The 12685-nt window shown below is 51.6% G+C and overlaps 5 protein-coding genes across 5 annotated transcripts; 2 read left to right on the forward strand and 3 right to left on the reverse strand.

Moving 5' to 3' along the window:
* Positions 1–29: 29 nt before the first annotated feature.
* Positions 30–1825, reverse strand: QC761_607720 (uncharacterized protein; the record flags this gene model as incomplete). The annotated part of the gene is made up of 2 exons (XM_062881204.1): positions 30–1693; positions 1750–1825. 2 exons carry the CDS (start codon positions 1823–1825, stop codon positions 30–32), a joined length of 1740 nt encoding a protein of 579 aa, XP_062729864.1.
* A 2786-nt stretch (positions 1826–4611) lies between these two features.
* Positions 4612–5337, forward strand: QC761_607730 (uncharacterized protein; the record flags this gene model as incomplete). Its single annotated transcript, XM_062881205.1, has 1 exon — positions 4612–5337. The coding sequence occupies one exon, from the start codon at positions 4612–4614 to the stop codon at positions 5335–5337; it is 726 nt and encodes a 241-aa protein (XP_062729865.1).
* An 885-nt stretch (positions 5338–6222) lies between these two features.
* Positions 6223–8436, forward strand: QC761_0096590 (uncharacterized protein). The gene is made up of 2 exons (XM_062873033.1): positions 6223–7796; positions 7866–8436. The coding sequence occupies exons 1-2, from the start codon at positions 6267–6269 to the stop codon at positions 8340–8342; spliced, it is 2007 nt and encodes a 668-aa protein (XP_062729866.1). The 5' UTR covers positions 6223–6266; the 3' UTR covers positions 8343–8436.
* Positions 8437–10127: 1691 nt separating this feature from the next.
* QC761_0096600 (uncharacterized protein) lies at positions 10128–10829 on the reverse strand (the record flags this gene model as incomplete). The annotated part of the gene is made up of 1 exon (XM_062873034.1): positions 10128–10829. One exon carries the CDS (start codon positions 10827–10829, stop codon positions 10128–10130), a length of 702 nt encoding a protein of 233 aa, XP_062729867.1.
* Positions 10830–11142: 313 nt separating this feature from the next.
* QC761_0096610 (uncharacterized protein) lies at positions 11143–12180 on the reverse strand (the record flags this gene model as incomplete). Its single annotated transcript, XM_062873035.1, has 1 exon — positions 11143–12180. One exon carries the CDS (start codon positions 12178–12180, stop codon positions 11143–11145), a length of 1038 nt encoding a protein of 345 aa, XP_062729868.1.
* Between the last annotated feature and the right edge of the window lie 505 nt (positions 12181–12685).

Raw genomic sequence — 12685 nt, forward strand, 5'->3', positions numbered from 1 at the left:
GTTTTGCTACTTCGAACTTGGCTGACGCATCAGTTCGGTGCCCATCTTTTGACCACAGGCTTCAACCCATCATCGAAACCTCCTTCAAAAACAGCACGATAGCCACCATCCAGATTCACCGCATCATACCCGTCCTGCTTCAATATCCTGTAACCCAGATAGCCCCGGTATCCAACCTGGCAATAACTGATGATGGGCTTGTCCTTGGGCACCTCGTCCAACCTCTTCCTCAAATCACCCAAGGGAATGTTGACAGCCCCATCAATATGCCCACTCGCAAACTCCTTGGGCGACCGAACATCCAACAAAAAGTAATCCTCCAAGCTCTTCCTCCTCCCCTTTGACGTCTCAAACGCAAAGTCGGCAGCGTGGACAATCTCCACATCCCCCCTCAGCACATTCCCAGCCACGAACCCAGCCATATTCACCGCGTCCTTTGCGCTCCCAAAAGGAGGCGCATACGCCAGCTCGAGATGCTCCAGATCTTCCACCGTCATCCCCGCCGTCAGCGCCACGGCCAAAACATCAGTCTGCTTGTCCACACCTGCGTTCTCCGGCCCGGTGACTTGGCCCCCAAGCAGCTTTCCGTTTTTGAGATCAAAGTGGATCTTGACCGTAAGTCGGCACGAGCCGGGATAGTAACCGGCGTGGTTGACCGGGTGGACGGTGACCCAGTCGTGGTTGCTACCACTAATCTCGTCAAGCTGGTGGGCGCTTAGCCCTGTCATGCCGACTGCTTTTCCGAAGACCTTGCAGACCCATGTGCCGATGTTGCCCCGGTATTTCGTCTCCTTCCCGCAGATGTGATCGGCTGCTAGACGACCCTGTCGGTTTGCCGGTCCGGCGAGGGCGAGCATTTTGTTCTTGTCTGGATGGTCGAGGCCGAGGAGGAGAAGGTTGGGGGTTTCGACCATGTCTCCTACCGCGTAGATGTTTGGGTCCGAGGTCTGCATGTGCTCGTTTACTGTGAGGCCTGTTTTGCCGGTTTTGAGACCGGCGGCTTGGGGGATGGAGAGGCGGGCGCGGACGCCGGCTGCCATGATGACGAGCTCGGCCGGGATTTGTTGGCCAGAGGGGGCGAGCTCGACTTCCTGGGGGAGGATTTTGGTGACTGTGGCGTTGGTGATGAGGTTTACGCCGTGGGCGTTGAGTTCTTTTTCTAGGGGGTAGACCATGTCTGCGTCTGCGGGGGGGAAGATGTGGGATAGGCGTTCGATGACGGTCACTTCTAGGCCTAGGAGACGGAGGTTTTCGGCGGCTTCGAGGCCGATGAAGGCGCCCCCTATTACGGCGACGGTTTTCACGCTGTGGGTTTTGATGTATTCTTTGATGGAGTCCAGATCGCCCAAGGTGGTGAGGTGGAATACCTGGTTTCCATCCGCGCCTTCGATGCCTTTTGGTGTGATCGGCTCTGCTCCGAGGGCTAGGACGAGTTTATCGTAGGGCATGATGTCCTTCTGTCCACTGATTCGATCATTGACAAGGACTGTTTTGTTTTGTCGGTCGATGGAGACAAGTTCGGTGTTGATTTTGACGTCGACGTTGAACCACGAGGTGATTTTCTCGGGAGTTTGAACGTGGAGTGCGTCGTCTGTGGGGATGACGCCGGCGAGGGCGTAGGGGATGCCGCAGTTGGCGTAGGAGATGTAAGGCCCGCGTTCGAGGACGGTGATGGGGGTGTGTTCGGAGAGGCCTGGTGATTGTTAGCCGCTTCGTGGTGGAATGTTGGTATGGATGGAAATTACTTACGGCGAAGGCGCGTTGCGCAGGACATGCCGCCTGCTACGCCGCCGGCGATGATGATTCCTTTCGGGGTGGTAGACATCGTGGCTGCTGGTATGGAGTCTAGCGACTGAAGCTGGGGTTCGGAGCAGCTTGTGGTTGGATGGTCGGCCTGGAATCGCGATGAAATCTCAGGTTGAGTGTCGGTTTCAATTCAGTGTGCTTTGACACATGTTGTTCGACTTTTCTGTGGTGATGTCGTCACTGTATCGTGGGGTCTGCATGTGCGGTGTGAAGGTCGGAGCACGCACCGCCTAGAAAGTGGTCATCCCATCTTTCCGACTGCTGGGTAACTGAGCGTGGAAAGATGAGGCGAAGGCAGCTGTTTGAGATCACTGTTTTTCAAGTGACCACCGGAATTCCGAATTGTCTGTCGGACATCATGGAGAGGTGAATAAGAATATGGAGATGATGATGATGGGCGCAGGAAGATTCAACGGCTGAAGCTGAAAAAGAAAACGATGACGAACATGGGGAAAGAAATCGAAAAAGGCCAAAAAGTCAAGCCCAACAGGATGCCCGTCCTCGTTTCGAACGAGGCACCTCCACCGCCCACTTTCCTTCCACCGCGGATGAAGTGCCAGAAGGGCCCATGGGAAACAGTGCAGTGTGCTATCCAATTACACCATGAGCAGTTCTGCCTGTTGAATGGAAGGTGCTCAAAACTGCTATAAGTATTGAGAGCAGAGCACGCTGCGGGCCCTTTTGTCTCCAGCAGAGGATGTGGAGGTTCGAGTAATTTGACACTGAGCAGTTTCCCAGACATATCCATGTGGTCTCTACTTGTTTCAAGTGAATCATTGACTTGGAAGTCGACCTTATGTCCGATGTTGTCCACATGCCTCCGTTACGATATGATGGCAATAGCAAAACTCCTGAAACTTTCTATAGGCTCTTCACACACCCTGAGTTTAATTTGCTCGAGAACGGCCCCGAGTCACTCCTTGTTTTCTGCCAAGTTTTGGTCATCGCAGGACTAACGCATGATTGTTGCGAGTTTTGAATGTACAGGCCACCACCAACCTCGCTTCTCTATTCCAATCACTTCAACACGAAATTGGACTTGGCTCAATAATCTCTGGGACTATGCAACGCTCAATGTGCAAGCGGCAGTACACACCATACCTGAGTATTCTAGTCTCGTCCTGGCCAGCTGGGCCGCCGAGTTTCACTTTTTTAGCTTGCCAAGATGTGGGGGTCAGTTGGTTTGATCTGACTCTGAGAACATGGCAATTTGTATATGAGTAAGGCTTGGACACCCTCTGCAGTTTTACAATGAGGTTCCAGAAGAGTTGAAGACTTTGCCTACCAAGTCAAACTACGACCAAAAGATAGACTGCATCGGATTTGTGATGTACCGAAACACCTCTCCAGTCCACAATCCTCCGCCTCATCAGGCATGGCCAACCTACAACAGTCAACCCGACATGATTCCTATGCAACCAATACAAAATCACGGCACGAATCTAAGCCCAATGGGTACATGTCCCACAGCTCTCCCGAATAGTTACATGCCCACTCACATTCCACAGTCCAGCGCCGCCAAAACCCCCATTGTCGCGCCACCACCGATGCCACAATCATCAAGTCAACCATACTTCCACAACTCGCACAACTGCCCCGGCCCCATCACTCAAAATCACATGCTCTACAAGGATAGCAGCTCCTGGATAACGGTATATCTGAAATGGGTAAACTGCCCCTCCTGCCATGAGGTGGCCCCGGTGAAAAGAGTCATCAACTATGATTGGAGGTGTGTCTGCATTCTCCCTGACAAGCGCCATCTATACACACTAACATCAAACGCACCCACTGGCTCAGTCTGAAGATGTGGGGTACTTGGATCCTCGGCTGCCTCCTAACATTGTGCTGCATGATCTTCTGTTGACCGACAAAAAACGGCACCAAGGACTTCCACTGTGAGCAGTGCGGGGCCAAGGTATCGTTGCTTGTGAGGAGTAAACAGGTCAGAGTGTATGAACCAGGCGGAAGGGTGTGGGAGTATCAGATACCAAAAAACGACTGGCAAACAACAACAGGAAGAAGAGTGGGCAGCAGCACAGGTACTTCTGGCAGCACACATGGCCAACGTACAAGGACAAGCAATCGGGAATTTGGCGGCGTTAATTCTGGCGTGATGGACTTGATGGAATATAGCAACCTTAACGTATTTGAGCCTTTTCCTATATCGACTTCTACATGATGAATATGCCTAAATCGAGGCAGCACGGAGTGGCGCTGTTGACGCAAAACATAAGGCGGACCACACTCTCATAAACCTCTGGCAACTGGTTCACCTTGTCTGTATAGACCAAATGCTCTTTCCCTATGTTTGAGGGGTATGGTCCCAGCTATCTCGGGGCATTTCGCTTGCATGTGCTGCTAAACTGGGGTTTTGCCGCTCGCGCGCGCTTCGAAATCCGCCTTCTCCGAGCTGTCGAACCGCTTCCAAACGGAGAGGCAGGATGGAGGCTGGGATGAAGAACCCACTGTAAAACAAAGTAGATGGTGAACTGAACAGTAAATACAAGTCCCCGATTGCGTGGGGAGCGATTAACTTGGGGAAGGCCGCAAATATGAGATATATTTCTTCTCATAGATTTGGTGGCGAATCCTTCACCAAGCCACTGTTCGCTTTTCAACTACATCATGAGCCACATGGGCGTCGGTCTCGAATTCGGACTCCGAACACCACCACGATGGTGAGATGTAAGTAAGTGCTGATTTTCCACTGAGGACAATCAGCTATATAATGCCCGCTTTCTACCATTTTTCGTTCTAGGTGGAACACTTGGCTTACGTTTGAAGCCCACAACAAATCTTAGGACAATGGATTCCAATGCCCCTGTCACCGTTGACCAACAATTGGCGCTACCACAATACAACGAACTCATCAGCAACCCCCTCGAAAAAATAACTCTGAACGTTGGTGGCCATAAATTCACTACAACAATCAATAGTCTCACCACCAAGAGTTTTCTTTTCAAGCTGCTTCTACAAGGTGATTGGAAGTCTTCTTTGCATGAAGATCAAAGCATATTTATCAACTCCAACCCAGAAGCATTCCGGCACATTCTCCAGTATCTGCGGCGTGGCGTATTCCCACTGATCTATGACCAGAAGAAGGGACATAACTACAAGCTTTACGCCGACATCCTAGCCGAGGCCAAACATTTCGGCATCCCCAAGTTAGAATGCTGGCTCACCGATCAGCTGTACTTGCGCTGCATCACCAGCTCAACAGTGTGGAGTTCCGCATACAAGAATGATAGGATTCAGACTGGGTTCCAGACGACGTCAACACCGCCAAGACACCTGTCTCTCCTCACCTTGCCGAGGATGGAAACCCGTGCCCCAGGCGGTCTTGCTACCTTTCTTTGGGAACAATGCAGGATAACGTCGAGAAATATCGTTGGGCCGAAGTTGGTAGATCGATCAGGTTCATTCAAGGATGGTGTAGTGACTCAGGGTAAGTTGTTGAGTGTCACAAGGCAAAGGCCAACCACCCGCGACCACGACCAACAACACTGCCAATATCACCGTAAGGAGGGGTAACTGCAAGTTGTGAGCTTCTCGTCGAAAGTGAGGCAGGCAATCAAAGGCAAGGCGGGTATCAAAGGAATCCTATTGGCCTAGAGAGATAAAGAAGGACTTGGCAGAGGCCTGAGGCATGAAGGCACGGACCATTTGACAGGAGATGAATACGCGGTCAGGATCACTGTATTACTCTGAGTTTTCCTTCATCATGGACTTCGAGGCCATTGAAGATTATTACTGGAATTGAACTATTTGTTCCAAGCCCTGTATTACAGCCCTTGTCACATTGAGCTATAGCCAGACCTTCATCTCAAGGGCTTGACAGCTAACGCTCTATCAGCAAGGAGTTTATGGAATACTGGGGGCGAGTTTCTCGGGTAGCACCTCCCCCAAAGCCGGAGTCTCAGCTTACAGTCCAGACTAAGCAGTGATGTGAGTAGCAACAACAGGCGTAGCATTTTGTTCGAGGACAAGGGGAAGTGTGCCAGCAGTGACTGTGTTGACAGGGTTGGGACATTGGAAGGGTCTTTACATTTGAACTGGCAACTGCTGTATTTTGTTCAGCAAGGCCGGTATTGATAACCTGAGAGTCTTTCCTTAGTTTATTTTCTTTAATTTTAGATATCTATGACTTATAAAACCAAAGCAAGGCCCATTGTGGAGGTTGTTTGAAGAAGACACCATTTTCCCCATTACATCATAAACCTCTTGCTCGAAGGGCCCTACAGAGATAAGATAAACTGCCATTTAGCCTTTCTGAATCCGTGGGTTGCGTGTTGGTTGGTTGTGAAGCGGAGGAAAGAGATTCCGTTTGGTCGACGTCTCATTGGCTCAGGCGGCCCCACCTCCAGGCAGTCGCCCCTATAAAAGGGACATCTGCTCTTCCCAGCAACAAGAGATAACGGTCACCCGTTTTAATCTTGACATCCCCACCAATTTTGTTCATCATGTTCGAACGTCTCCCTGAGGAGCTTCTTAGCGAAGTTGCTAGAGGGTTTCGTATTCAAGATTTCAGGAATCTATCTCTCGTCTCCAAGACCTTCCACGCCATATGGACACCCAGGTTCTGGAGAACACTGTGTGTTGACACTGCTGGCTCAACAGGCCGACCGTCTTCTGTCAACATCAAACGGATCGAAGAGTGCGCCCATGTGCTTCAGAATGCTTCTTCTTCCATCTTAAATGTCTCCGCCGTTGTGTTTCGACGGGACACTCGATGGAAGCTGTGGGACTATGAGAAGGAGGAAGACTGGCCCAACGTCGCCTGCCTGCACCGGCAACCGCCCCCAGAGGATATTAACTACTGGAGATGCTTGCAACAAGCAGCGCCAGTCGCCGGATGGTCATTCGATCAGTGGTTCTTAAGAAATCAGAAATGCATCGAGGCAAGTATAGAACGAATGGGTGAGCAGCTGGATTCCGACCCCATGGACGACATTGCCCTTGCTATACAATCTCTCATTGAACGCATACCTGCTGGCCAACTTCAATCCTTCACCTGGGACTTGGCAACATGCATTCCTCAGGCTGCTTTTGATAGTCTCTTCCAAGCGCAACCGCAACTGGAGTCTATCACATTGACGGCTGATGCCTGTTGCAAGGTTGCCGGTGAAAGCTTGCACCTTCCCTTCCGCCAACTCAAGCGGGTCGTCCTGAACTCATTACCACGATCTCATGTTGTACCAGTGCGAAGAATGCTGGAAACAAATAGAGGGCACCTGCGTGACCTTCAAATCGAGGAGTTGGTGCATGGATGCTCTTTAGAAGAGCTCTTATATGGCGGAGAAGACTGCGAAGATGCAAGAGATAGGGAGTCAACAGACGAACGCAACGACGAACTGGTAGCGGATCCAACGATGTCTTTCCCGTCACTAGTGACGCTGTCGTTGCGGAATATCGACTTGACCGAGAGTATAGACCGGGCATTCAACATCAGTGGCCTCACAGCACTTACACTACGCCAATGCTCACGGTCGAGCGAATTCTTGAAAGGAATCATGGCAAGGAACAGCCCGCTTCAGCTCAAGGCTTTAGAGTTCCTGGCTGACTATGCGGACCGTGACGAGGATGAAATCACGAACACACTCAACCACTTCCTTCTTTCATTTAAGGGCCTCGAAAAGCTTTACATCGGGTTGAAAAAAACCATCTACTATCCGGACAGCCGGGATAATTTCCCTCCCCTATGGTCTACCGTTGGGTATCATGGCTCTACGTTAAAGAATCTGGTGATTCACCAGCGAGGCCCAATCAGGAGGACAGGTCGGACTTGCATCATGGAGGACATCCAGAGAAATGTTGATTGGATTCATGATGCCGTTGGAAAGCTCGAGATTCCACAAGTGACCATTATAAACTGGATGAAGGATCCCGCCACTCATCCCCTGTCACCGCTGTCAAAGCTCGAATGCCTCGGCGTATCTTCGGACCCATTTGTGAAAGCTACAACGCAGGATGGGGGATCCGAGCAATTTCTTGTATGCATCCTCAATGCCATCGCAGGACCGCACCTCCTAAGCATCGCTAACTGGTTGTCGACCGTGCAGATAACCCTCCTCAGGCCTTTCACCTCATCATCCCGCCGCCTTAAGCTCTTACATCTCCGGAAGACAGGCTCCAATAGAGAGGATCCATTTGGTCCGAAGGTTTTCATGTCGAGTGTCAGCCGACGGGTCAGCGGAGACAAAACCATTCCCGTCCCCCCTTCAAGAATGATGGCATACCTCGACCCCGAGTTTGCTCGGTTTCTCAATTGGGTCTTCGGGCAAGAGGGAATCCCCTCCCTCGAGGCCGTCGCGTTTGGAGATTTTGCCAACGGCCACATGAGCGGTAAATACCTTCATAACATGTTTGCATGCCGCAGCAGTGATGTACGTCAGAGATATCGAGTGTTTGACTGTCGCTACAAGGTTTGTGAGCACGAATGGCGGGTCGTGGCGGATAAGTACGCTGACTTTCTGGAATCGTGCCCCGTCGGGCCGCGGGTGGAGAGTTGGGAGCATGGGTCGAGGTATCATTTCTAATCGAGACCAATTCTGTTTTGAGGAGGCAAGGAATTCGGGCTCTCGTGTAGATGTAAGTAGAATCTTTATCAACAGATACGATTATCCTTCCCAAATGGTGATATGGAACTGTAAAGACAGCTGCTCTTGAAGTGAACGACTAGACAAAAGAAGGTATCTATCAGATTCAGCATAGCAATTTGGTAATAGGTAGGTAAGTGGTAATGAAGATGAGAGTATGAAAGAGTGGAGGAGAAAAGAAAAAAGAAGAAAAAAATCAAGCCCAAACCGAGCTACCCAGCCCTGTCTCGAACAGGGTAGCTCTCGACTGCCCAGTAGCCTTAACCCGTGGATGAAGTGCGAAAAGGGTCCATGGGACATAGTCGAGCGCCCTAATTAACTAGGCCATGAGCGACTCTATTGAAAAGAAGGTCTCCAATGCAGTATATAAACCCCACCATGGCCCCGTCCTCTGTTATTGGGCGCAAGAGGCTCTCTGCTCCTTTTTCCGGCGAAGATATAACATTGCCAGGCCCGGAGGGCATGCATTCTATGTGTGCAATTCAGACTTTTTCTTCTTTTTCCTCATGCAACTTACTCCTGGACACGCGCCCCATGGATACCAACAAAGAAGCCATCCGAAGTAATTAGTTCTTCTCCTCCAGTCTACAGCACCAATCTAGCCGGTTTTGGGGATAGATAGTACAGGACGGTATTTTGACCTATAAGTTTTGTCCGCCCCTCTTCATCGTCATCTCAACTACTGTTGCCCGGGAGCTACATACGCGAAAGCTCCTGGGTAGTTGAGCCCTGAGATTAAGTACCGTCATACGAAGTCCTGTTCAAGCGGTGGAATCTCATGACAGGTTCAAGTGTTCGTCTGGTGTATTGCGTTGATGATCCTCCGACTACGCCTCACCCCAAGAGTGGGAAGGGCAGAGGTGTTTGTGTTATCCGACAGCCAACAGGCACTCTCGATGTTGGATAGATGTCCGTTCAGGGCACCAGGGTTTACGCTGACGACGATGCCGTTATACCTTAATTTGGCCGAACTCACCAGTAAGCTTCAGGAGTTGGATAGCCTCCTGACAATCTCGTGGGTCCTTGGGCACAATCACAACTTTACTGGGCATCAGCTGGCAGAGGAAGCAATCCATATGGCATTTTCTTGATAGTATATGGGAGTTACGAACACATCGGCATCGAGAAGGAAATTCCCCTCTATAAACCATTATGCTGGACAGATCTCTTGGCGCACTTCAACAGTTTCGGGACAAGCATCCGACAGTGGATGTCAACATCAGCACCTCAGCATACAGACAAGCCCATAACAAGTGTTTGAGGCTGAAGAAGTTTCCTCGTCCTTGGGATTGGGCTCTGCATCACCAAATTATGGAGCTTGAAGGATGATTTGTTTCACATTATTTGAGAACCCAGCTGGGGGACTCAGATGGGCGGTTGTGCGGAAACATGTCTTGGTGTGTTCATGAATGGTTGGAAAGTGTCGCGAAGTGTTTGAATGTGTTGGAGGGTGCTGGAGGATGTTGAAGCCATGGACTGTGGTTGCAAGTGGGGAAATAGTTAACAGTGTGTCTGAGAATGATGGAGAAATGTTGGAACATTTAGGTTCCTGCAAGAAGGAATAAGGATGCTCTAGGGGACTGCATGTTAAGGAGGACCAAGTGAGCTGTCTGTGTCAAAGAACCTCAACAAAGTTAGGTAGATGTATACTAAGTGGTATTTACCGGTTACTATCTCCAGACTTTTCGTCTCTTCTTCAGCTACCAGTCTCTTAAAACAACCCCTCTACTCACCCGGCAGACACCTGTCTTCCACTCTCCCCCTTTCACAACCACGCGGACACTCGCCCCTCACAAACTGCCACCCAAACAACACTTTACTCTGCTCCCTCCCCACCCCACCAAGCACCACCTCCGGGTCCTTATCCCTCATTCCAACGCCACTCCCAATAACCTCTTCACTCCCGATGTCCAACTGCCCCCATCCAAGTTCAATCAACTCTTTGATCGGAACCCCGTAAACGTACTCCCTAAACCCCGCCCATCTCAGCGCGGCAGCGCACATGGGGCAGCTTTCGGCGTTGGTGTAGAGTGTCAGGTCCTTGAATGCGGCTAGGGATTCGGCAGATGTCATGTTATACGCAGAAGAGACAAAAAGGGAGGAGCAATTATTAATGGCGGCGATTTCGCCGTGCAAAGTTGGGTTTCCTATCCGGGAGTTACCATTGGAGCCGGTGCAGATAAGTGTTCCTTGGGGGTTGGCAGAGGTGTGGTTCACGATGACGGTACCAAAGGCGGCGAAGGGGCAGGGGTGGGAGAGGGCGAGGGTGTTGGCTTGGTGGATCCAGTATTCGCGGGTGGAAAGGGGGATGGTGTCATCGCTGTGAGGGTTTGGGAGGGTGGGTGGTGATGTTGGGATGGAGGGGGTGCATGCTGTGATTGTTGGGAGGAGGAGGAACAATGAGGCTAGTAGCGATTGGCTTTTCATGTTTGGTTGGTCGTGTGTGGGAGAGAAAGAAAGGTTGAGACTGTAAGTGTGAATTGTGTGATGTTCTTGTATAGTGGGTGGTTGGAATGCTGACATCATTGTTTCGAATTGGCCAGGATTTTTGGGTGCCACACGTCTGTCTCATTCCGTCAACTACACGCACGACAAACGAGCTTTATTATCACGAAAAGAATGTCATCTCTGTATTTTATTAAATATGTAGCCAAGTTTGATACCGGAAGATTGCTAATAAGGGTATACAGACGTTGCCGCCGCTCAATTCTCTCCCTTTTCTAATGTTTTGTGTTTCCATTCATGCGCCTCTGTGCAACGCGGCTGGCTGGCCGGCTGGCGGGGTGCCATGTGGACTCTCCAGCTCCCTTGGAGCGAACTCAGGACCGGGAGCTTCCACCCTGCCCTCTATATCCCATCGGTCACTGCTCAACTCGACTGGCGCTTGCGTCTGTCCAAGTTCGTACGTCGTCATTAGTGGCTCCTTCATACCGGGGCGCAAGTGTTGTTCGGGCTGGCCGGAGTAATGGTATTTCTCTCCAGGCCCAGAAACGACGGGTCCGGGCGGAGTTGCCCCTGCCTCAGTGACAGGGAATTCTTCTTTTGAGTCGGTACCGCCGCGGGCCAATCCACGACGCTTCATCCTCCAAAGCAAAAAGGCGCCAACCACGATGGCAATTGCCACCGCAACAGCACCGACCGCAATGCCGGCTATCGCTCCGCTCGAGATGCCACCGCTGGAAGGCTCCTCGGGCGCTGATGTGTTGGTCGGTCCTGGGTCTGAGGAAATAGCTGATGAGGGAAGGTCTGAGGGCTTCCACGCGAGCTGGATCATGGGTGCATAAATATACGCCTGGGACCAGTTCTTATTGGGGAGAGTCATTGGAGCGAGATTGATCTGGCTTCCGCTCTCGCATTGATATGTCGAAATGGTGGTGGCTCGAGCATTCGAGATGCAGGTTTGGCCGTTCTCGTTGTGGCATGCATAGCCCTCTGGGCAGCAGCCCACAAAGGTCTCTTCTGGCTCCATCCGGTACTGTACGCGCCAACCCTGAGAGGTGGCGCTGGCGGTGCATGCCGACACATAGCCCGCTGGGCAGTGGAGGCCGGGCGAGTAGAATCCCCAGCCGTAGAAGGCCGAGTTGGTTCTCGGAGCGCCTGTTGTCGTCGGCGGCCAGCAGTCGGCGTTATCCTGGACGTCTTTCGGCCCGCACCCCTGGCCCAACCAGCCCACGTTGAGCACGGTGTGATGGGCCGGTGTCCAGCATGCTTCCGGAGCTGTGAAGGTTGTGGTCAGATGACCGAGGATCTTTCGGGTTTCGTCGGTAAAGATTGACATCTTGTCTTGCTGCGAACTGGGACTTGTTGGTTCGGGGGATGAAGTGTTGCTCTGTCGTCGTCGAGTTGAAGACAAAAGAAACTGGGAACGCAATACCGGTCGTCTTTGGGAGCCACTCCGCTTTTCATGGCGCGAGATTCAGCGGCCGGGGAAGTCTAGCGAAGCGGCCAAGCCCGTAGGTCGTCAGGGAGGTCAAGTCTACGGTGGTCGAGACAGGCACCACATATCCTAGCTGTTGTTTAACGATTGGTTGGCGAGTCTGTACCCTTGCCAGTGTTTACCAGTCCATCCCGCTGATTCGATCATTGAACCTGAGACCGCCACAGGGTGACCGGTCCGTGCACTTTAAGGTCGGCGGGCACGCGGGCTCGACGGGCGCCCGGGATCGAGGCCCGGAAATGGCATAGTGCGCCTTCCAGCAGTAAGGATCCTGGTATGATCAACGAGGCGAAGATAGCAGCTTTTTTTCCACCTCCAGTGCAGGCCAGAGCCTCAGAGGCCTAGA

This window comes from Podospora bellae-mahoneyi, chromosome 6 (assembly GCF_035222275.1).
Source record: "Podospora bellae-mahoneyi strain CBS 112042 chromosome 6, whole genome shotgun sequence".
In the NCBI taxonomy this organism is placed as follows: Eukaryota; Fungi; Ascomycota; class Sordariomycetes; order Sordariales; family Podosporaceae; genus Podospora; species Podospora bellae-mahoneyi.